Here is a 25,777-nt window from a genome sequence, read left to right as displayed (position 1 = left end):
TACAGAAGCAGCATGGCAGGGTGGAAAGAGCACGGGCTGGGGAGTCAGAGGTCATGGGTTCTAATTCCGCTCTGCCACTTGGCAGCTGTGTGACTTTGGGCAAGTCACTTCACTTCTCTGTGTCTCAGTTCCCTCATCTGGAAAATGGGGATTAAAACTGTGAGCCCCATGAAGGACAACCTGATTGCCTTGTATCTACCCCAGCACTGAGAAGAGTGCTTGGCACATAGTAAGCGCTTAACAAATACCGACATTATTATTATTATTAGACCGGAATTTCATTGTGGGCAGGGATATGTCTGTTGTATTGTAAAACTGTACTCTCCCAAGTGCTTAGTACTATGCTCTGCACACAGTAAGCCCTCAGTACGATTAATTGATAATAGATAAAGGTCCATCAGCAGCCTCAAGATGTAAGCGGGAGTTTGATGAAATTTTGGATGATGATGGCAATTATTAATGTTTACAGTCTTACAACTGCCCTGACTTTTTAGACCAGAGACTGGCAATCTTTTTGTGCCCCAAAGCCAAAACAAATGAAAACTTTGGGCAATTGGTGTACAAAGATCCAGGCAATTTATGGCCTCTCCATACATCACCCTACACATGGTGAAATGTGATGATGTCACTACACCACATGTCTGTTTTTTAGAAACAGCTGTTGCTGTTAGCAGAGATGGGCAAGGAAAAGGGAAAGGGAAGGATGAGAGGGAAGAGGGGCAAGGGGGAAAAGGGAGAGAAAAGGGGAAAAGCTGAAAAAAAGGCTGAGAGAGAGAGAAGGTAGAGAAGAGGGAGAAGGTAAGATATTGGGAAAACGCTGGGGGAAGAAGGAAAAGGGGAAATAATAATAATGACAATAAAATGGCATTTGTTAAGCACATACTATGTGCCAGGCATTCTACTAAGCATTGGAGTGGACACAAGCAATTCGGGTTGCACACAGTTCCTGTCCTGCTTGGGACTCACAGTCTCAATCCCCATATTACAGATGAGGTAAGTGAGGCACAGAAAAGTGAAGTGATTTGCCCAAGGACACACATCAGACAAGTGGTGGAGCCAGGATTAGAACCCATGAGCTTCTGAATCCCAAGCCTGTGCCCTATCCACTTTGCCATGCTGCTTCCCTAAGGAGAGAGGGGAGAAAGAAGGGAGAGGGGAAAACGAGGGTGAAGCCAAGGAAAGGGGAAGAGGAGCTAGCAGTACGAGTGGAGGTTGGGAGGGAGAGAGGGCCCAATCAGACCGCTATGTTAGTCCTAGGATAAGGAATTAATATATAGTAATATCAATCCATCAATGGTATTTACTCAGCACCTACTGCAGGCAGAACACTGTACTAAGTGCTTGGGAGAGTACAGTATAACAGAGCTGGCAGAATCGATCCCTGCCCACAAGGGAGGCCCTGGGAAACAATACACAGGTGGGAATTAGCACAGTCCCTGTCCTTCAGGAGGTTCACAGCCTAATAAAATAGTGCTTGGAGCATACAACACCTCTTACTTATGGCCTAGTGGAAAGAGCCCGGGCCTGGGAGTCAGGGGACCAGAGTTCAAATCTTCCACATGCCTGCTATGTCACCTCAGGTAAGATGCTTAACTTCTCTGAGCCTCAGCTACTTCATCTGTAAAATCGGGATTCAATACCCATTCTCCCTCCTATCTAGACTGTGACACTTAGTATGCACTTAACGAATACCATAACAAAAGTCTTTTATGCCTTGAAGATTTGTTCAGAAAGCCTTCTGAACATGCCTTCCTCCACTGAGGAGGTCCCAGTACATGCCATATATATGAGGTCTTATTTCTTCCTTAGCAATTTCTTTCTTCTCCCACCCCAATTATATTATAAGCCTGAAGGCTGGCTATGTATGTCCTGCTTCTTACTCAAAACTCCTAGGTTTGGTGGTGCTCAGTATACTCTTGGATCTTTTTTTTAGCTTTTGCATTCCACCCAATTGAAAACATCTCGACTCGAACAGTGTTTCCCATCACATTTCTTGCTCTACTGCCTTTGCTATTTTAAATCTCGGCGTCGTTTTCACTGAACCATCTCCGGATGTGCTTCCTTGCTGGTTCCCAATGTCTTGACAGCTACTGGGTAGGCTGTGTTGCAGAAAAGCACCCCATTTACTATTTGTACTGGTAATTGGAGCCAGGGCTCCTGCTCCAATAGAGCGTCTTGCAATTTCTTTATTCTCCAGAAGCTTTGCATTGAGCTGTCTTGTTGGACAGCTCAATGCTTTGCTTGTATTCCTAACTCACATTAACACAACTTCGTAGCATATAACTGTGGTTGAAAGAATAGCCTTTGTAATCACGGAGTTGTGTCACATATCATTTTCTTTGAAACTGTTACTAGTGGTTTCTGATGAGTTTCTGCAAAAATGATCATCCAGGCAAAAAGTCATGACTTTTTTTTCTCCTTGTGGGCAAGGAACATGACCACCAACTCAGTTTCCTTTTTTTTTATGATATTTGTTAAGCTCTTACTATGCAACAAGCACTGTATTCAGCGCTGGGGCAGACACGAGCTAATCAGGTTGGACACAGTCCATGACCCACATTGGGCTCACAGTCTTAATCCCCATTTTAAAGATGAGATAATGAGGCACAGAGAAAGCAGTTAAGTGACTTGTCCCAGGTCACAGTGGACAAGTGGGAGAGTGGGGATTAGAACCCAGGTCCTTCTGACTCCCAGGCCCTTGTTTTATTCACTAGGCCAAGCTGCTTCTCTGTTTGAACTCGCCCAAGCACTTAGTACAGTGCTCTAAATACACTAAGCGCTCAATAAATTCCACTGACTGTTTACAAAGACAATGACAACTTCCCTTTCCATTTGAGCCTTGTGGCACTGTTCCAGACCAAAACGTTTATGCAATTGGTCTCCACTCAGACCTATATTTTCCAGAAGTACTGCTCCTAACCCTTGCTTGGAAGCATACATCGGCTATACTAAAATAGATTGCTGGTTTCTTAAACAATGGCTTCAACTTGTCAAACATTTTCTAAAGCTATTCCTCTCAACATCCCTAAGCCCACTGAAGTGGAAGCTTCTTGAGGTCTTTCAAGTACAATGCCTAGTACTCAGTAATAATATTACTAATAATAATGGTATTTGTTAGGCACTTACTATGTGCCAGATACTGTTCTAAGCAATGCGGTAGATACAAGATATGCAGGTTGGACACAGTCCCTGTCCCACATGGAGCTCACAGTCTTAACCCCCATTTTACAGATGCGGTAACTGAGGTCCATAGACTCAAGTGACTTGCCCAAGGTCCCACGTCCAATAAGTGACACTGATTGGTGGACTGAATATGATTGGTTTATATTTTTTAGTAAGCTTCTGGGCCTGATTCGTAATGTATTTTCTAAGGAGACTGATCATACCCAATGCCTCTAGACATTCCTTGTCTTAAGAAGGGTTCTATTTGTAATTGCCTGTGGTATGTTCATTTATATTTTCCCCATTTGCAAATCATTCTTCCATAAATATGAAATCCCCTGCAATCTAACTTGCCATTTATTTTCATTCAGTGCCATGACCACTTCATATATTCTGACCAAAGTCCATTCTAATTTCCTATTATGACTATTGGTGCTGAGAAGTTTTAGTGAAATCTCGGCAACGGGGAAACCCGTTTTTCTAAAAGATTTATATTTTTGACAAATTACAAGGATCAAGTTTCCCACCTAAAGGATAGGCAGTTTAGACGATTAAACCCCCTATCTAGCAGCCGGGCTAAGAGCACTAGGGGATATTTTCTTATTATACTGTGTACTGTGCTTATTCTGAAAAGTTCACCACTCCTGAACAAATTTCTGTAAAACAAAATCTCTCTCAGAGCATTTATCGAAAGAGAAGGGGTCCATTGTAGGCTGCTAGAGCAGAAATAAGGTTTTGTGAACCCCGCCACCCATTTTTATTAAATTCCTTCTTAAGTGCTTACTATGTGCCAAGCATTGTGCTAAACACTGGGGTAGATTCAAGAAAATCAGGTTGGACACAGCCTCTATCCCACCTGGGTCTCAGTCTAAGTAGGAGAGAGTAGGATTTAATCCCCATTTCACAGATGAGGGAACTGAGGTAAAGAGAAGTTAAGTTACTTGCCCAGGATCACATAGCAGACAAGCGACAAGGACCTGGGTTCTAATCCCGGCTCAGCCACTTGTCTGCTGCGTCACCTTGCGCAAATCACTTCATTTCTCTGTGCCTCAGTTATCTTATCTGTAAAACGGGGGTAAATACTTCGAGACTGGGACTGTGTCCAACCTGATTACCTTGTACCTATCCCAGCACTTAGTATAGTGCCTGGCACAGAGTAAGCGCTTAACAAATACCATTTTTTTAAAAAGTGACAGAGCCAGAAAGAGAACCCAAGTCCTCTGTTTTCTAGACCTGTGCTCGTTCCACTCCGTCATGCTGCTTCCTTAGCACCAAACAGTAACTGCCCAGGCAAGAACTTTTCTAGGCAACCTAGGCGCTTTGAACATCACTTCCAAAGATTTCCGCACTGTGCTGCCTGATGTGACGTTATCGCCCCTATAAGGGCATCAAATACTGTCCAGGACGTTTGTAAATGCTTTACAAATTCACTGAGCAGAGAGCGAGCCAGTTTTTTTTTTACTTTATCCAATTGACATTTTTGAGCTCTCTAAAAATCTATTTTTCTCCTTAATAAAATTACCCTAGGAAACTTACCATTACAGAAGCACTCCTTGCTACTGGTTCCCTTAATGCACAATTTTGAGCGTTAACACTAGCAGAGGCAGCTGGGAAACTGCACCATAAAGTCCAACAGCACGTTTAATGGCCAAAGAACTCCTAAAAATATAGTCCAGAATGATACATCATTGTGTCAGACACTTTTAAGCAATATGCTGTTTGGTTTCTCCCTTTAGAAATATGAACCCCCTTGAAACTGCTACCACATAGAGTGAAACTTTTAAATAACTGCCAAGCCACCTGCTTCTCTCCAGGAAACATCATAAAAACCTTCAAGTTAAGAAAATTATTAAGTAAAGCTTACAAAACTTCTCTCTTTCAGAAAAAAAAAAATTGGACTTGTTTTATTTAGAAAGAGCCTTTGTTGAGAACTAAAAAACAAGCGCATAGATGTCATATTCTATTCAGTAAGCAATTTAATTTGTAAGCTAAAAGCTTACCCAGAGTCCACTGGCAGGGAACAATTCTTTGTCACTTTAATTTTTTACTGGTTCAGACTTTGGATAACATCGAGCTGTCTAGTCCTCTTCCTTATGAGAATCCACTGGTGGGTCGAGGTTGAATCAATGGTATTTACTGGACGCTTACTGTGTGCAGAGCACTGTATTAGGCGCTTGGGCGAATTCAATACAATAGAGTTGGTGGACACATTCCCTGCCCAAAAGGAGTTTACAGGTCTGGAGGGCCAATAAGAATACTCCAGTTGATAAGCAGTCAAAAACTTACCAACCCATCTCAGGGTAATTCATTCAATAAGATGATTTAGAGGACATTTTGGTGGCACCATATTTGGGAGGCAAAAGCATTAGGAGAAGGGATATAAATCAAAGGTGACTGACAGGTAAAGGATATATGCAGCAATCAGCCAAACCCAATGCACACTGGCACAAATTCAACAAGATCATTTATAAAAAATTTAAGTCAGGAGTACATAAAAGGGGGTCTGGTGCTAACTAAATCCACAGATAGATTACACACCGCTGAAATAAACACTTCCAGATGCTGGTGTACAAAAACCTTTTACAGAAAGAAATGATTTCTTTCATAAATCTGAAACGGAGGAGCTTGGAGAGGCAGAGGGTAAAACCGTTCCAAACTGAGCCTCCATTTTTGAATCACCCAAGTTCGAAAGGAGTGACGACTGTCTGAGCCATATGAACGGCACATGTCAAGATTCAATTCAGAAATATCACCACTGAGAAGTGCCCATCTTTGGTGGCAGGGGAAAAAAATACCAATGGCAAAAAAAGGAGTCTTAGTAACACGAAAATTCAGCTTCAGAGGGGCTGGCTAAATTTTCTTTGAAAGCACCAGGTAGGAGCAGGTGTTCGAGTCAGTACTGCGCTAAATACTTTCCTCGGTTGCTGATTTTTTTTTTTTGTATTTAGAGGCATATGAGGATCTTTTTTTATGTAGCGATCTTATGTTATCAGACTGAAAAAATCAGGCGTAACCCTATTTTCTTTTTTGTAGGTATTGATATTTTAAATTTTAAAATATCTCTAAAAGTTTAAGTTCAAATTTCCTTGCCATTCCATGAGCTAAACTCCCTACATAATCACCTTGGTGCTTTCAAGAATGACTCTCTGAAGCTAGCAGCTGACCAAGTTCTAGGCAATATGGGTTTCCACAACAATCACGGAAAATAAGTTAACTCGGCTATGGCTTTAATCATTAAAAACATTAATCTTTCATTTGGAAGGGCACCTTTTTTCACTAAATGTGTCCCAGACACTTCACAAAGTTCCTTAATGGATTAGATATTATATTTTCCCATCAGTGAAACTCAGCAATCTTTTAGAACTTGCGGTTCAATGATAATCTTTCCAGGTTAAATATCAACATTCCAGAAAACTGAAATAAATTAAATATTCCAAACCATTTTTGGAGGCTTCCTTGTTCCTTTCCCAGAAAACTTACTGAAATGGATTTTTTGTCTTGTCTTACCCACAGACTATTCCACGGACTTGAATGAGAATTTAAATAAAACCTAGGAGCTAAATTTGGTTCCGAGAGCATTTTATACCTGCCTCAGTGATTAACGGGAGGGTGCTGTGTCTGAATGCTCTTATTAGAGCTATGATCGAATGTTAACGTTGATCTGTGCACTACTCCTTGAATTGCAGGTTCCCTGCAGACCACTAATTATGTATTCCTCCAAGTCTGCATGCCTTACTTGGATCACATCCCAAAATAACGGAATGTGAACACATCATTCCAAATTCAGCTTTAGTAAAGTTTGATTGGTGTAAAGAGCTCTTTCTGAGACTCGGGGTTGTGAAAGGAAACACAGACGGAAAGATAACTCTACTAGAAATCCAGGTTCCACATTGAAAATATTCTGGGTAAGGATGATGGCTATCCATATCTTATTCATTTGATAGATTTAGGCATTACACATTCTTTAGATGGATGCTGGTAACTGGAAAATGTGGTCTGTCAGCAAGATAATGGTCATCTGATTCAGCTCAGTTGCTGAAGCCAGAGTATATGGGGTCCACGCATGGATGCCCTATGAACGAACATTAGCTAAAGAATGGCTAGAGAAGCAGCATGGTCTAGTGGGAAGAGCTTGGAAGGACCTGGGCTCTTATCCCAGCTCTGCCATTTGCCTGCTGTGTGACCTTGGGCAAGTCACTTCTCTGGGACTCAATTACCTCATTTGTAAAATGAGGATTAAGACTGTGAGCCCTATGTGGGACAGGGACTGTGTCCACCCGATTATCTTGTATCTACCCCAGCACTTTGTACAGCGCTTGTCACATAGGAAGCACTTAAATACCACTATTATTTTTATTAATAATAAAGACTAAAATGCTAAACTCAAACTCAGTCTATGTGCTACATATCCGTAACCAAGCCAGTGTGAATCTATGCATGGAGACTACACTCTAAAAACAGGAGTTGAAGCAGGTCTTCAGCAGAGGTTATTACAAGGCCGCATAATTCAGACAGAGACAGGCAGACGTGAGTAGAGAATGTGTCCGCTAATTCTGTCATACTGTACTCTCCCAAGCGCTTAGTACTGTGCTCTGCACATGGGAAGTGTTCAATAAATACCATTGAATGATGTAAAAACTCATATTAGGACTCTAATCACCCAAGGAAGTTGTTCAAACTTTTGGGGATCATCTGGGCTTACCTGTCTCCTCCTCCAGACGATAAGCTCACAGAATTGTCTCTGCTAATTCGGTTGTATTGTGCTCTCCCAACTGCTTAGCACAGTGCTCTACAGCTAATAAGCACTCAATAAATACCATAGACGGATTGATGCAGAGGGAAGTGCAAGTGTGGGGAATTAAGTAGCTAGAGAAGCCTCTTGGAGGAGATGTGCTTTTAGGAAGAATTTGAAGGTGGAGAAACCGGTAGAATGTTAGATACAAAGTGGGAGGCAGTCCCAGACCCGAGGGAGGATGTGGGAGGTTGTGGGCAAGGCCTTGGCATCAGAATACACAAAATTAACCCAGAGATAGTAGGGTGATTTTAGAGAAGTGAAGTGTGCGGACTGTATTGTCTCCATTTGCCTAATCAATTGATCGTAATTATTGAGTGCTATGTGTGGAGCACTATACTAAGTGCTTAGGTGAGTACAATCTAAACTGTGAGCCCCTTGTTGGGTAGGGATTGTCTCCATCTGTTGTCCAACTGTACTTTCCAAGCGCTTAGTACAGTGCTGTGCACACAGCAAGCGCTCAATAAATACGATCGAACAGAGTTCGCAGACACATTCCCCGCCCACAGTGAGCTTACAGTCTAGAGGATGTGATTGGGTGTCTCACATTAGGCGGGGCGGTTCTAACGTTTTGACCCCTCACCCATACTTTGGCCAACAACATCTTTTAAAGTCTAGCTTTGGTGGTGATGGAGGGGGAGGGGAACGCATTGGGGGAGGGCAGGGAGAGGAGAAGTAGAATGGGGAGCATCCAGTGGCTATGGCTATGACATAGAACTTCGTTCCAGTTGTGGTCAACAGCTCAGAGTCGTGATGGTGTGGGCCACAGCGGCAGGGAAACCTAAGAGAAGGGTGTCAGCTGCCCTGTTACCGCTTCACCAGGACCATGGTTCCCCTGGTTGACCTCGACTTTCCAGGCTATTTCTGGGACCACCTGAAGCACCAGGCCAGGGACCTAGCTGCTCCTTCCCCTGAGCACCGTCAGTCAATCGTATTTAGCGAGAGCTTACTTTGTGCAGAGCACTGTACCAAACGCTTGGGATAGTACAATGGAACAATTCCCTGACTACACAAGCTTACAGTCTTGGGGTGGGGACAGACGTTAATATAAATCAATTACAGATATGTCCATAAGTGTTCAACTTGATTACCTGCATCTACCTTAGTGCTCAGAACAGTGCTTGGCACAAAGTAAGTGTTTAATAAAGACCATTATAATTATAAGTGCTGTGAAGTTGGGGAAGGGGGAATAAATAAAGAGAGCAAGTCAAGGCGGGGCAGAAGGGAGTTGAAGAAAAGGAAAAGAGGGCTTAATCAGGGAAGGCATTTTGGAGACGTGCCTTTTAATAAGGCTTTGAAGGCGGGGAGAGTTATTGCCTATTGAATATGCGGACGGAGACGTTCCAGGCCAGAAGCAGGACATGGGCAAGAGGCAGGCAGGAAGAAAGACAAGATTGAGGTACAGTGACAAGGTTGGCATTAGAGGAGTGAAGTGTGTGGGCTGGGTTGAAGTAAAAGAGTAGTGAGGTGAGGTAGGAGGGGGCAAGATGACTGAGTGCTTTAAAGCTGATGGCGAGGAGTTTCTGTTTGATAAGGAGGTGCCTGGGCAACCACTGGAGGCTCTGAGAATTGGGTGACATGGCCTGAACACTTTTGTAGAAAAATAATCTGAGCAGCAGACTGAAGTATGGACTGGAGTGGAGAAAGAGAAGGAGGCAGGGAGGTCAGCAAGGAGGCTGATATAGTAATCAATGTGGGATAGGATAAGTGCTTGGATTAAGATGGTAGCAGATTGGATGGAGCGGAAAGGACTGCTCTAAACACGGAGACTCACTGTGGAGAAGGGCCAGGATCATTGCCTTTGCTTGGCTGCCCTCCGCAAAAAAATCCCCAGTATCTGTGTGTGTATGTGTCACCCTTGTGTGTCTGTGCCCTTCTCAGCTTCTGTCCTTACATCTTTCCCCCTTCACTGTCTCTTTTTCTACCCCCAATTTTGCACCTTGGCAATTCACTTCACACCCCTTATTGTGGTACTTGTTAACTGTGTTTAATTAAGCGTGATGTGCCAAACGCTGTATTAAGCATTGGAGTAGAAACAAGATAATCAGGTCAGACAGCCTCCCTGTCCCACATGGAGGTCACAGACTAAGGAAGAGGGGAAACGGGTGTTGAATCCCCATTATGCAGATGAGGAAACAGCCACAGAGAAATGAAGTGACTTGCCCAGGGTCACATAGCAGGCAAACGGCGGAGCCAGGATGAGATCCCAGGTTCTTCTGACTCTCAGGACCATGTTCTATCCGCTAGGCCACGCTGCTTCCTTATTATTTAGAAGAAACTAAAAAAACAAGTTGATCATAACATGTGAGATTGCATCTCCCTATCCAGCAAACATATTTCTCATTCCTGCTATTCTAAATTACAGAGCTTGCATTTCATATCAGTTACATACAACTCCCAAAGCCTTGATCAAGCATAAGAGAAAGTAATCACAAACACCATTCACATATTCTAAGAACACAATGCACATATAAACCAAATGTCTAAACCATCTAGGACACGAAACAGAGCTGAAGAATCTAGTATTCACTTGCTGGTTATAAAATGAATTTGTTCCCTACTAGAGGACACAAAATGTTCCTGAATCCACTTGAATCATGAATGTAATGATATTTTCAGCCTACATAACTTACTGTGGTAACCAATTCCATATGTTTACCACTCGCTGTTGAAGAGGTGTTTTGCTTTGTTTGAATTCACCACCTTCATGCTTCATTGCTTTCCCATTGTCCGGGTGTTATGTTCACCCTGCCCACATCCTCCATGATACTGTCAACTTTAATCAGGTTTTCACTCAGCATATACATTTCTAGAAGCAGCTTGAAACGGTGGAATAGCACAGGCCAGGGAGTCAGAAGACATGGGTTTTAATCCTGCCTCTGTTACTCACCAACTGAGACCTTGGTCAAGTCACTTCACTACTTTGGGCCTCAGTTCCCTCATCTGTGAAATGGAGATTCAATACCAATTCTCCCTCCTACTTCCACTGGGAGCCCCTTGTGGGACCTAATGATTTTGTATCTACCGCTGTGCTTAGTACAATGTTTGGCACATAGCCATTGCTATGCTAGAATTATTATTTTAATTATTAAACCTCTTAATTATTTCAGTCTACACTCATATCCACCTACCTGACCTGCACCTCATCCACAATTCTCGCACCCCAAAATGGTCTTCCTTTCATCTCTCCTCCCATAACCACTGAGTGTACCTCACTTGGGAAACTTTCATCAACTTCAATATTGACTGAGTACCTACTGTGTACAGACGACTGCACTTTGTAAATCTGAGATTACAATAAAAGGAAAAGGCATCATTCTTGGCCATGAGGAGCTTACGATCTTTTTTTTATCTTTCTTGGTCAAGTGGTGATAGGGTAGCTGTTTGACAGGGTGAGAAGTTGGTTGGTGACCAGACGAATGGGATTAGCAGACGGTTGGGAGGGAGCTCTGATTCTAACATTAGAAGGGACCAGCGGTCGCTGGAGCAAAGGGAGAAGTGGGATTGGGAAGAAAGGGAGTGGAATGGCCTCAGGTTTTGTCCAGATTGGAGGTGGAGAGAATGGCAGGGGAGAACCTGCATTGCTCAGAGAGGGAAATGAAAATTGGTCCCACACTTTAAGTCCTTTTCCCTCTCCCTGCTGCCCGATTTGATGTTCCAGAACACAGACATGAACCCCATGTGTGTATGTCGGAGGAAGGGGGAAGGTCCGTGAGGTGAACACTGAGCTTTAAGGGAAAGCTGGGCGGCTATAGCTAATCCACTTCATCCATTGAAGCTGGAAAGGGACCAAAAGTACAGTCAAGATGGTGTTTCCACTTCCCACCTCCTGCTGGCAGAAGGGGGGGCAGATAGAGTTTTCCAGAAAAATCAGAACAACTGTGGTCTTCAAAAGAGTGTGCTGGAGAGGGGGATAAATGGATACTCGGGCCCAGACTAATTTGGGCTTCTCCCAAATTCTCCCAGGCAGAAATTAGTGTCTTTGTCTCTCTTTCATGAGCCTTTTCTTAAATACTGTTGCCCCCTATGCTCTACCTGTCTGGGAACAGAGACAGTTCTAAGAGGGGGGATGGGGAAGAGTGGGTTTCCAGATGGCAGCACTGAGTTTTCAGTAGGAAGTAAAAATGTGAAATTGGGTTTAAAATTCTGAAGGGAATTGATCACTCTCAACTTTTTGTCCCCCAAAGCAACTAAAAGTAACCATCTTGTGGTATTTGAAGCTCTCTCGAATCTAGCTTTTTCAGCCTGGGAAGACATGTCTTTGGAGTAAAGAAACTCCACCCAGAAGGTGGGCAAATATCTTCAATGCTATGAAGCCCTCTAAACTGTAAAATCGCTGTTGTCAGGGGACATTTCTATCAACTCCGCTGTATGGCATTCTCCAAAGGTGCTTAGTACCGTGCTTGGCACTCAGTAACTGCTCAAGTAAATAATATGGATTGGCTACACAGTTTTGGGGAGAGGGAGGCTTTCAGGTAAAGCTGATTACCCTATGCCTACCACCTCCACCTTACCTTTTAGAAACAGGTGAGTTAATGCAGGAGCATTAGACATCTGATCAATTCCCTATAGAGCCAAAAAGAGGCAGTCAGAGCTGAATGGAGGAAGAAATAAAGTCACTGTGATTTTGTAAAATCTTTTTTCTTGTAGAGTTGTCCTTGGATTTGCGAATGCCCCTGCCAGTGGCGAGACTGCATTCAAGAGCGGGACAGTATTTGAGAGAGAATCTACTACATCTCTCTTATATATTTTGTCCATGAAAATAAAGTAGGGTTCCTTTTATGGTCCCTTCCACTCAGGGGAAATACCAATAGGTAGGTATTTTATTATTAAAAATGATAGTTAATAGTGGTATTTAGCTGCCTATGTTCCAAGCACTGTAGCATGCACTGGAGTAGATAGAAAATAATCAAGTTGAACATAGACCCTGTCCTGCATGGGGCTCACAGTCTAAGGGGGCTGGAGAACCAGTGTTGAATCCCCATTTTGCAGATAAGGAAACTGAAGCACCAAAAAATTAAGTGACTTGACCATGGTCATACAGCAGGCAAGTGGCAGAGTCAGGTTTAAAGCCCAGGCCCTTTCACTCCCAGTCCCAGGCTCTTCCTACTTGCTCTTCTAACGACAAGGTAAACTTCTTGAGGGCTGGGACTATATCTTCTACTTTTACCATATGCTCCCTGCAGCCTAGGATGGAACTCTGCTCACGGGAGGCCCTCAATTCCTACTGGTGATGGCAGTCACTTTGATTGGAGCCTCCTCTGGAACTACCCAGAAACCACCTGGATCCCTGAACCACAAACGTCAAGGTCAGGCCCAATCATCTCGGGAGCCTGTGACCCAAACCCAGACGTGCAGGTATTCCAGAACATCCAGGTACCGAGTGGGTCGGAAGAGCAAAGGCATGCTAGACATCCACCTACTAGACATTTAAATTAAGAACATATCATTTGAAAAGAATTGTTTGGGTAGGTGAAGGAAATCAGCAGCTCGGGTAACATTTTAACCGAGGGGTAACGTCCTTTCTGATCCACTGGATATTGAAAGTGCTTAGTTATGGAAGCATGAAATGTTGAAATAGAATAATAGCGTACCAAGGCAGAGAAGGAAGAAATGGCACGGTCAGAAGTTGTCCAGCGGGAGTTGTGAGAGCCTCTGGAGGCACTCTGAAGCACTCGTGGAGACGTGGCCATTTTGGAAGGCAATGGGGAGAGATATCGGGAATTCTGAAGGAAGGCAGAATAAGTACCAGCAGTAGGAGAAGGTTCTAAGGGATGCCTCATTCAGTGCCATACAGGAGATGGTATATTTTCTTTTTCTTTCATTACCTGTCCCACCAAAAGGAGAGCTGGTGCCAGAGAATATTTCTGTGGAGGAGTGAAGGAGATGTGTGTGCATATATGTGCATGGGGAAGATACATGTATGTGTCTACAGGGGGAAGGGGACATGGAGGGAGGTGGAAGTGAGGTGCTGCATGCAAAACCATAAGACTGCAGGAATATTTCACAAAAAAGTTGAAAATCCTTATATTGGCTCATCTACCACGATTGCTCTCAAGAATTCTGTCCTTTCTAGTGTTTTTTTTAAAATAATCACAAAAAACTTGAGTGGTGGAGCTCCAAGCCTTCTGGTAAATATCATGGACTCATGATTAGGAAGCTTTTTCCTCTATTCAAAACACATTTTCCTTTATTTAATCTCACCCATTACTCTTCATTACTAACTTAGATGACCCTAAAAAAAACACAATCTCTCTCCCTGGTTTCTACACCCTTCAATTACTTTTAGACTATTATAGTTGTTGTCCCTTCTCAGTCCCTTAGTCATCATTTGGCCAAACTATACGGATCCTGTATTTTTAACCTTTCTTTCTAAGTCAATTCTTTCCATTTCCTTCCATCTTTTTTTTATTTGCTTTGCAAATACATCTTTGTCTAAATCATATCTTGGCTTAGGCATAGGGAACCTTGTTTGGGGTAGGCAGAATCTGCCTACAACAATATGTCCAACTCCAAACTCCTGGCCCAACACAATAATCGAACTATGATATGTTTTGCTCTTTCTTCAACTACAAAGGTTCCCAACCTCCAAAAATAATATTACCATACAGGTCACTTCCAAATAGCATACCCTAAGCTTCCCAGCTCCAAGAAAGAAGGGGCTGTCATAAGTATCTATAGAAAGAAGCAACGGCAGACCTAATGAGGGTGGATGAGTGGTGAATTATCCATTTTCTCAGCAGGCACCCAACTTTCAAAATGCCATACCTTCATGTTCTTCTCCCGTTATATACCGTGGAAATATCATAAACAGTCTGGAAGTGTTCATATTTGCCAACGATTGGCACGAGGAACTACTCTGCGGCAGGTCCTGTGGCTGAACCCGCCCCATGATCCAAATAAATAATCCCGGTCGTGTGTGCCTGTGCCAGCACCGGTTGAACTACGTTTGATTACATTTCTGGGTTTGGAAATTTAATTACAGCAATGATGGCCTGAATAATTTACTTTCTCTGATCCTATTAGTGGGACCAGATTTTTTTTTTTTTTTTGGTTCATATAGTTCATTGTGTTCAAATCAGTTATTAATGTTTTTGGTTTCTAAGACTAAAAAAAAAAAAATCCATACTGCCCAATTTTTTCATTAGGATACTACATTACATATCGACTCCACCCTACATCCCATGAGGTGGGTGGGATGCAGAATATAATTCCCTCCACATGGGTGAAGTACAGGTTATGTTACGTGCCAACACCAAGATGGGCTGTCAGGCGGTGGGACTGAGGGTGCTTGAAAATTTACAGTAATTTTCCTAGCGGTAGGAATTCTGTTCCCTCTCGAATGTGTTTGAGAAAGGTGTTTGGACACAGAATGGAGAGGGGTGGAAGTTTACATTCAGGGGGTCATCTTCTACAAAAATAAGTTTGCTTCCCCAGAGGGAATTGTTTGGACCTTCTCTTTTGAGGAGATTGCCAGAGGTCCACACAAGGTCTTCTGGGGAGATGGGCAGAGGGAGGATAGGTTTGAGGGGCTGGCACAAGATGAATGCCATTTTCTCTGTCAGTGCATCAGCTTCACCTGGGCTCACCTGCTTCATCCCTCAGTACATCTCTCAATTCTGCACTGGGAAATGGCAGAACAAAGGCCCTGGCCAAGATTTCTCCAACTGAGGCAGGATTATCCTGGCTTCAGTCTGAGTATCAGGGAGGGACTGAGGGATTGTCCTTCCTCTCCCCACATATTCCCAGAGCGGATTCTGCTGGGCTCAATACCAGACTCGAAACAGGAAGTAGAGCAGGCATTATTATAGAAAGCACATTCTTACGTAAAATGAAGGCATGGAATTATTCAGGACCCCCCAAAAAAGGCACAGAATGCAAATAAAACGTTCATTATTGCGGGGAGGGGAGGTGCTCAATTGTCAGAGGCAGGAAATCAAACAAGGGTGAGCGTAAGAGATCTCAAATTCTGGATGACTACCGCAATAATAAAATTCACCTTTGGGAAAAAAGGATAATTTCGAAAGGTATGTACGTCTGGAATGCCAGAGACATCAAAGACTTCCACGTTCCAGAGGCTACCCCTACCAACTCCCACTAGCTGTCAAACTAAGACTCAATGATTGATATTTATTCCTAAGAAGAAAAATGTCCTCAAAAGATAGAACTTCTCAGAAGAGAGCTCAAGCAAGATGTCTTAAGTTCACTGGACATTTTTAATACCTACTTTTTTTTTTGATTCCCGAAGAGTAATGCCACTCTAATTTTAAATCCAAAAATTGGAGGTTAAAAGCACTGCAAACCATGTGAGCTTCATAAGGTGTATGAGGCTGATTGCATACACTTCAGTGAAGCTCAAAGCCGGTAATCAAACCATTTATTCCCCCTCCAACCCAAGTACATTACTGGGGCGTATGTCATTTGGAAGAAGTAGCATCTCCAATCAAGCTAATTTTAGAATATAAAACTCTGCTGGAAATATCTGCATATACAAAATTGAAAAAAAGCCTGTATATTTTTTATACAAATATAAGATACATTTTTGAGAAGCAAAAATGGCAAGCCCTCACAAAAAACATAATTTATAATTGAAAGAAAATAATATTTAAAAGGACATAAAAACTTTTTGTCCTTCCAAAAAGGGACAGAAATTACTAAGTTTTATTTCCCAAGAGAATTATGCCACTTTTATAAAAGAAAATTACCGATACCGCAAATTGCTCTCAACAATTCCAATGCTTCTTCACTTGACCACTTGAAAATCAAAGTTCTTTAAGATTATAAATATAACTTTTTATAACTCTGTTATTACGTACTGTGAATGGGGAAACTGGGCCAATCTTGTGGCCGTAGCGTCGGATGGCCTCTCTGATGTGGCTGGGCTGGATGGCATCGCTTTGAGCCTCGATCCCAGAGGCTGCAGTACTCTGTAACAGAAACACACAGAAATGGTTACTAAATCAAAAACACACAACGGACCTTTAGTGCTGAAAATATGAAAATGAAGCTTTATAAAATGGACCGGGTTTTTTTTTTTTTTGTCTGAGGATGCACATCATTGCTGCCACACTCCAAATCCCCCCAAAAGTTCCATGGATAAATCCCAGACGACTTTAACGTGACCCATGCTTAAAGAGACTGGCCAAATGAGTTTTGGGGATCACGGTAATAGTTATAATAATGATAGTATTGGTTAACTGTTTACTATGTGCCAGGAACTGTACTAAGCATTGGGGTGGATACAGGCAAACCGGTCCCCGTCCCACACGGGGCTGACTGTCTCAATCCCCATTTTACAGATGAAGTAACCGAGGCAGAGAGAAATTAAGTGACTTACTCAAGGTCACACAGAAGACAAGTGGCGGAGCCGGGAGAGGAATCAAGCTCATTATAGGCAGGGAATGCGTCTGTTTATTGGTATGTCGTACCTTCCCAAGTGCTTAGTACAGCGCTCTGCGTGCAGTAAGTGCTCAATAAATACAACTGAATGAATGAATGAACCCAGATCCTTCTGCCTCCCAGGCCCATGCTCTATCCATTAGGCCGCAATGCATCCTGAAGTTGTTATAATATATAGAATATTGTTATATTTCACCGAGAGCTGCACAACACAGTGGTCAAAGGAGCTAGGAAGAAAAGCATAACAGGGGAGTCTCACCAGACAGACTTCAGGGTCCAATTTTTCTTTTTAATGTTAGGAAATGAACGACTTAGGAGTGCTGCAACCTGGGTCGCTGTTTGAAATAACTGTACGACTGGCTGATTTAAAATTGGAAAGATAAAAATTCTCCATGATGGTGATGGGTTCATTGTGTGCAGAGCAGTCTGCTAGGTACTCCAATTGGATGGGATGGTTGCTCTAATTAAGAGTCAGTTGATCGTATTATTGAGCGCTTACTCTGTGAAGGCAGAACTGACAGGATTTACTGACAGATTGGAAGTGTGGGCTGAATGCGAGCGATGAGTCTAGAATAATGCCAAGGTTACCAAGGACGGTGCTTTGTCTACAGTGATGGAAAAGTCAGTGGGGAGGAGAGGGTGGGAATAGGAGGATGTCCGTTCTGGACATGTTAAGTTTGAAGCGCTTGCAGGACATCCAAGTAGAGATGTTCAGGAGGCAGAAGGAAACACAAGACTGGAAAGAAGGACAGAGAGCTGGGCCAGAGAGGTAGATTTGGGAATCATCTTTATAGAGATGGTAGTGGAAGCTGGGGGAACCAATGAGTTCTCCAAGGGAGTGGGTCTAGATGGAAACCAGAACTCAGCCTTGACAGATTGCCACAGGTAGGGGGTGGGAGACAGAGAAGGAGCCGGCAAAGGGGACTAAGAGGGAGTAGCCAGAGGGGGAGGAGGAGAACCAGGAGAGGATGGGGTCACAGTGAAGTCACGTATAATTAGTGCTCCTAATGTTGAAGGCAGCTGAGAGCTTGAGGGAAGGAGAAGTGAGTAAAGCAAAACGGCAGGTATACGTTGGAATACACCAACCCCAAATGGTCCCCCTTCAGTATTTTCCTATTTAATCTCACCTTTTTCCTTTTTCTTTGCTTGACTTTAGCTGAATCTTGTCCGATGCTCCCATTTCCCAGTGGTCCTGGGGGGGTTTTCCCCAAATGCTGTGACCCAGCTATTGGAGGTGTAGGTGTTGGAGGAGGGGTGTTCTCAGGAGAGTCAGGGCTGGACTTCATCCCTCCACCCTGTCCTAAAAGATGAGGCTGAAAAAGGAAGCAATAAAGCCACTTGATTGGGAAGGCTTACTGTTACAGGCTCTAGTTACATCCCAGCTAGATTACTGTGTCAGCCTGCTCTCTGATCTCCCTTCCTCCTCTCTCTCCCCACTCCAGTCTATTCTTCACTCCTTTGCCCGGCTCATCTGCCTGCAGAAACGCTCTGGGCATGTCACTCCCCTTCTTAAAAACCTCCAGTGGCTGCCTATCAACCTCCGCACAGAACAAAAACTTCTCACTTTAGGCTTCAAGGCTCTCCATCACCTTGCCCCCTCCTACCTCTCCTCCCTTCTCTCTTTCCACTGTCCACCCTGCACGCTCTGCTCCTCTGCCGCCCACCTCCTCACCGTCCCCAGTTCTCGCCTATCCCGCCGTCGACCCCCGGGCCACGTCCTCCCGCGGTCCTGGAACGCCCTCCCTCCTCACCTCCGCCAAACTCATTCTCTTCCTCTCTTCAAAACCCTACTTAAAGCTCACCTCCTCCAAAAGGCCTTCCCAGACTGAGCTCCCCTTTTCCCTCTGCTCCCTCTACACCCCCAACCTCTTTGCCTCTCCGCAGCAAAACCCTCTTCTCCTCCCTTTCCCTCTGCCCCTCCCCCCTCCCTTCCCATCCCCTCAGCACTGTACTCGTCTGCTCAACTGTATATATCTTCACTACCCTATATAGTTTGTTAATGAGATGTACATCACCCTGATTCTATTTATTTGCTATTGTTTTAATGAGATGTTCTTCCCCTCGATTCTATTTATTGCTATTGTCTTTGTCTGTCTGTCTCCCCCCCATTTGACTGTAAGCCCGTCAAAGGGCAGGGACTGTCTCTATCTGTTGCCGATTTGTACAATCCAAGCATTTAGTACAGTGCTCTGCACATAGTAAGCGCTCAATAAATACTATTGAATGAATGAAAAAAGGCTTTCTAGGCTTAATTACTTTTATGATAATTGCTAGGGTAACAAAAGTATGGTTTTTGCCCACTTATTCAAATAAATTAACTGCAATGATGCAGGTTTCACTTGGTACTGCATATACCATCCCATTTCCACGCTTGCACTTGGGCAGAACTTTTTTTTTAAGTGGTATTTGTTAAGCACTATGTGCTAGGCACTGTAATAAGCGCTGGGGTAGATAAAAGTTAGTCAGGTTGGATTCAGTTCCTGCTCTACATGGGGCTCCTGGCCTTATTCCCTATTTTACAGATGAGGTAACTGAGGCACAGAGAAATTAAGGGACTTGCCCGAGGTCACACAGCAGACAAGTAGCAGACCTTATTTATATTAACGTCTGTCTTCCCCTTTAGACTTTAAGCTCACTGGGGACAGGGAACATGTCTATCACCTTTGTTACACTGACTCTCCCAAGTGATTAGCACATTGCTCTGCAAATAGTGAGTGCTCAACAAATACAACTGATTGACTGATACTAAGGTGAAAAATGTTCCCGGGCTTCATCTATTCATTCAACATGTGCTCAATCAATATGATTAGTTCTTAATGACTGACTTGACTTGTCAGCCAACTAATCAAATGGACAACTAATATTTTTTGGACAACTAATATTTTTGTTACAACTGAGCCCAGTAGAGCTGAAAAAATGTTGGCTTGAGTTCATGGAATCCAAGCAAGATGGCTGTGTGATGGCTTTTTCATGTGTCTTCTGATTGACCAGCGGATACACAAGACTGACTGTTGCTGCCACCGAACACATACCAAGAAGCTTTCAGGCGACAGGGTTGACCAGAGTCGGTGGTGAACTGAAATTCAGAGACAGTTGCTTTTATCCGTATGTCTCCATGACCCCAAAAGTAAGGTGGACATTTTACATGATAATTTCAGGCCACAGACATAATTTATTTTGGAATTTTGTTTTTTTTGAAAAACACATCTGTTTAGCGCAGATTCAAAACAAAACCTGAAACAAGTTTTACAAGCCTCTCCCCTACATGTTCTTACAGTAATAATAATACTGAAGCAATGAGAATAACAATTATGGTTATTAAATTCTCTCCAAGTGTACTGTACTGTTTTCAGTGCTGGTATAGATAGAAGATAATCATATCTGAATGAACGCACTGAGTCATACTTCTCATTTTGTAAGGGATTTCTATGTTCCCATCACTGATTCATTCTAAGCTAAACCTGACTTCATCAATAAATAATATTTACCAAGCACCTGTGCACTCTCCTAAGTGCTTGGAAGAATAAAAAAGAATTAGTGTAAACAATCCCCGCCCTCAAGGCGTTGACAAACAATGGAGCAAACACTAAAATAATTTACACAGATAAGGAAGAAGGCAAAGGGTTTATGTATGAGTTAGTGCGGAAGTAATTAGGTATGGAAAATGGGTTCATAAAGTGTCGCAGGAAGTTATGAATAGTCAAGTGTGTGGGTACAGAAGAAATGTTGAAGTGAAAGTTGCAGATTTATAGAAATTCAGGGGAAAGGTCTCAATCAATCAGTGGTATTTATTGAGTATTTACTGTGTGCGGGGCACTGTACTAAGTTCTTGGGAGTGTACAGCCCAACTGTGTAACAGACATGGAGGAGAGGTGATTTCAGGAGGGCTATGAAGATGGGGAGAACAGTGATCTCTCAGATGTTAATGTGGTAGGAGCTCCAGGCAGGGGGAAGGGTGTAAGTTAGAAATCATCAGAGACAAGAACGGGGTGACTGTGGGTAGGTGATCTTCAAAAGAAAGAAGAAGGTGAGCTGGACTGTGGAGGGAGAAGAGACCGGACAAGTTGGATTTGGTGAGATTTAAACTGAGTACCTCCAAACCAATCGTTAGGAGTTTCCACTTGATGCAGAGAGAAATGGGTAACCGTTGTGTACGCCTGAGTAGAGCTCGTCGTGGGCAGGGAACGTATGTCTACCAAGCGTGATGACATAGTAAAGCTAGCATATGGCAATGTCAACCACGAAGCAGTACGGCATAGTGGCTAGAGCACAGGGCCGGGAGTCCATAGGTCATGGGTTCTAATCCCAGCTCCCCCGCTTGTCTGCTGTGTGACCTCGGGCAAGTGACTTCAGTTCTCTGTGCCTTACTTTCTTCAACTGCAATAACGGGGATCCAAAACCTGTTCTCCCGCATACTTAGACCCTGAGCTCCACGTGGGAGAGGGACTATATTTCATTTGAGTAACTTGTATCTAACCCAGGGGTTAGAACAGGGCTTGACAGATAGCACTTGAAAACCACTAGGACAACACCACCAAAGAATGAGAATGGATGAAGGGGTGGAAGGGAGCTGGGGAGGTAAGAGGACAATTTAGGGGAGTTCACTCCTCTAATGTTGGTATTTGTTAAGTGCTTACTATGTGCCGAGCACTGTTCTAAGCGCTGGGGTAGACGCAGGGGAAGCGGGTTGTCCCACGTGGGGCTCACAGTCTTAATCCCCATTTTACAGATGAGGGAACTGAGGCACCGAGAAGTTAAGTGACTTGCCCAAAGTCACACAGCTGACAAGTGGCCGAGCCAGGATTTGAACCCATGACCTCTGACTCCAAAGCCCGTGCTCTTTCCACTGAGCCACGCTGCTTCTGCTGCCTCTTCTTTTGTACTCTCCCATTTGCTTAATACATTGCAATGCCCTTAGTAGACAGTTAATCAACGTTATTGATTAGTTGATTGAAAGCCCTCCTAAAACCCCACCTCTTCAAAAAAACCTTTCCCGGTTCCCTGATTAATTTATAACCCCTCAGTCAGGTCAGGCCAACACCCACTATTGTAGCACTTGTGTACTTTAATCCTAATCTCGGCATTCATGAACCTATGTACAGTTTTACTTGTTTATACACTATATATTTAACAGTACATTCAATTATGTGTTCAGCAGTTTCACCCTGATGTGCTTGTTTAAGCTGTTTACTACAGGCCACTGATCGACACGGACACAAAATGTATAATTTGAGACAAACATAACATTCATACCTCAGCAGAATTGTGATACTGTATGAAGGTGGCAGAAATAGCATGACTGAAGGGATCACCTGCTTTCGGAGTCATGTCCTGCCTGACAAGAAGAGCCAAATCCACCAACTAGAACAAAACAATGAAAATGACATACAAATTCGCAAAGCGTTAGTGTCAACAGTTCAGCAAGGAAAAAGGACCCCACGTATACTACGCAAGAAACGTAAAACCCAAAGTATGTGTATGTGAGCTTTATTTCAACTCCTGTGGAGATAATTAGACAAAACTACCAAGCAAACAAGCTGCAACTTCCTAGAAAAATATAAGATGCTAGCAAGTCACCAACACTGTGGTGTAAGGAACAACTTGCACAAATTTAATCTCCTACCAAAATAAAGGGAGAAGCAGTGTGGCCTCTTGGATAGTGTCTGAACCTGGGTGTTGGAGGTCCTGGGTTCTAATCCCGGCTCTGCCACGTGTGGCTTTATGACCTCTGCCAAATCACTTAACTTCTCTGTGCCTCGGTTATCTCATCTGTAAAACAGGGATTAAATCTTCCTCCTTCTGTCCAACTTGATTATCCTGTATCTACCCCAGGGCTTAGTACAGTTCCTGACACAGGGTAAGTGTGTTTAATAAGCACCATTAAAAAAAAGACCACAGAAAAGGTGGGTGAAATGGATGATGTCTATCTGGACTTCAGGAAGGTTGTGATCTGTCCCACTTATACTCACTGCCAAACAGGGAAAAGATGGTGTTACATATGTGTCCAGCTATGGAGTCACAGTCTCAGAGTCTTGGAGAAGTTATTAATAATAACAATAGCACTTGTTAAGCACTTACTATGTGACAAGCACTGTTCTAAGAGCTAGGGTAGATACAAGATAATCACGCTGGACACAGGCCCTGTCCCACATGGAGCTTACGGCCTTTATCCCCATTTTACAGATGAGGTAAAAGAGGCCCAGAGAAGTTAAGTGACTTGCCCAAGGACACACAGCAGACAAGTGGCAGAGCTGAGATTAGAGCACAAGTCCTTCTGACTCCCAGGCCCGTGGTCTATCCACTACACCACGCTGCTTCTCTAATGGCTCCATCCTCTTCCGGAAATGGCCCGAAATATCTCCCATTGAGCACAAGCTCCACAGTGAATGTTCAGCAGTGGGGAGATGCTAAATCAGCTGCTAGCCAGCCTCAAAGTCAGGTCTGGGACTATTTAAATTGGGTGAAGTCACGGAAGCTAAATGCCAGGGTGCTTGTAGGGTATTGAGGAAAAAAAAATACAGTCAATAGGGAGTCTCACAGACCTGGGGACACTGAGAATGACAGAGGTGACAGATCAGTGCAAGTGAATCCATTCATTCATTTAGTCAATCATATTTATTGAGTGCTTACCATGTGCAAAGTACTGTTCTAAGCACTTGTCAGTTGGCAACTTGGCGGATTTATCACTGGGTTTAAGAGGGACCTCAATCAATCCATGGCATTTATTGAGTGCTTAGTGTGTGCCGAGCACCGTTCTGAGTAATAATAATAATAATAATAATAATAATGTTGGTATTTGTTAAGCGCTATGTGCCGAGCACTGTTCTAAGCGCTGGGGTAGACACAGGGGAATCAGCTTGTCCCACGTGGGGCTCACAGTCTTCATCCCCCATTTTACAGATGAGGGAACTGAGGCACCGAGAAGTGAAGCGACTTGCCCACAGTCACCCAGCTGACAAGTGGCGGAGCCGGGATTAGAACCCATGACCTCTGACTCCCAAGCCTGGGCTCTTTCCACTGAGCATGCTGCTTCTCTACTTGGGCAAGAACAGTACAGTACAGGGTTGGTAGATTTGATCCCTGCCCACAAGGAATTTACAGTCTAGAGGCGGGGCTTACAATCTAGAGACTTTCCTTAGAGTTCCTACTGGCTAGCCAAGAGGCAAAAACAGCTCCAGAGCAAGAAATTATCTTTATGTGCACACAAAACCAGAATGGATTCATGGTCTTGTAGTAGTCTTTCCTGTTCCAAACTCACAGAGATACAATCTCACTACTTTCACAGGATTGTTGGACTGACAGATATTAAGGAAGTCAACTGGACCTGTCTTGGGTTACAATAAAGATCAAATAATATCACTGATACTAACAAAGGTCTCTCTCTACTTTCACTTTTAAAAAGCCGTTTTCCCCTTTTAATAAAATATAGGCCCCAAGGATGGCAAAATAAAAGTATTCAAAAGGCTTTTATAGAAGAAAAAAATTGTGCTTCGCTTGAAATTCTTCAGGGTGTAGTTTAAAAGATATTTCTTTGCTTACCTGTGCCACAGTCTCATAAGCAAGATATGCCAAAATCTCCATGGCAACAACATTTGGCTTTATCTCCATACTGCTACAGTCCAACCAGTCTCGGAACTTGGAGGCTTTTTTGGCTAAATTGAAATAGGAATGCCCCAAATTAATACTCAACGCTTTCATCTTGCATATTCCTATTTGTAATCATTCAAAAATATGAAAAATGGTGATGAGTGCAATTCAGTGTCCACAGTCCCTTGCACCGGGCCACCGCTCCCACTTTCAAACCACCATCTCTCGATACACCACTGCTGAAATCTGGAGCAGAAAATTGTTCAAAAACCCTCAGAATAATTTGGATCCTCAATGGGCCACAGGGGAAACCATCAGCAGCAGAGAGAACTTCACACCCAGCTTGAGTTTGAGAGCTCTAACAGAGGAAGTGTCAGGAAGTGGGGGTTGACTTGCTGTATTTTGGGGAGGGTCCTTAAATAGGGAGAAAATGTATTACTGAAAGAAGTAGCAATTAAGAAATCCACACTGTGAGCACTTAGTACAGTGCTCTGCACATAATAAGCGCTCAATAAATACTATTGAATGAAATCTTCAATTTTTTTTTTTTTTTTAGTAATTGCAGTAGGGTCATAGCCTGAGAAAATGACTGCAGTTAAATTTGAATTGTGAATACATAAAACTCTGCCTATATCCAGTTACCTAGAAAATTTGATGTAGGATTTCTCTGCTAAAATGGTCGGCAAATACAACTTTAGGACTGCAGCTAATTTCAGGTAGATCACTCTCAAACCATTACTAGCTCAAGTGCAAATTTAATTAGTAACTTAGAGGGGAAGGGTTGGCAAACGAAGTGATGACCAAATTCCTAAGAACACAATTATGATTTTTTAATAA

General features: G+C 43.3%; 1 protein-coding gene across 4 annotated transcripts in view; it reads right to left on the bottom strand.

Moving 5' to 3' along the window:
- SUPT3H (SPT3 homolog, SAGA and STAGA complex component) overlaps positions 1 to 25,777 on the bottom strand; it is a 389,952-nt gene that overhangs the window by 57,973 nt on the left and 306,202 nt on the right. For all 4 annotated transcript variants that reach the window (XM_039913023.1, XM_029071799.2, XM_039913024.1 and 1 more), the window contains 4 exons: positions 24,893 to 25,005; positions 22,607 to 22,714; positions 18,481 to 18,666; positions 16,771 to 16,881 (listed from right to left, as the gene is read on the bottom strand). In XM_039913023.1, the coding sequence (XP_039768957.1) occupies positions 16,771 to 16,881; positions 18,481 to 18,666; positions 22,607 to 22,714; positions 24,893 to 25,005 (518 nt within the window). The remainder of the gene's footprint in view (positions 1 to 16,770; positions 16,882 to 18,480; positions 18,667 to 22,606; positions 22,715 to 24,892; positions 25,006 to 25,777) is intronic.

This window comes from Ornithorhynchus anatinus, chromosome 9 (assembly GCF_004115215.2).
Source record: "Ornithorhynchus anatinus isolate Pmale09 chromosome 9, mOrnAna1.pri.v4, whole genome shotgun sequence".
NCBI lineage: Eukaryota > Metazoa > Chordata > Mammalia > Monotremata > Ornithorhynchidae > Ornithorhynchus > Ornithorhynchus anatinus.
The sequence above is the reverse complement of the archived record's forward strand: the minus strand, read 5'-3'. Positions and strand labels throughout refer to the sequence as shown.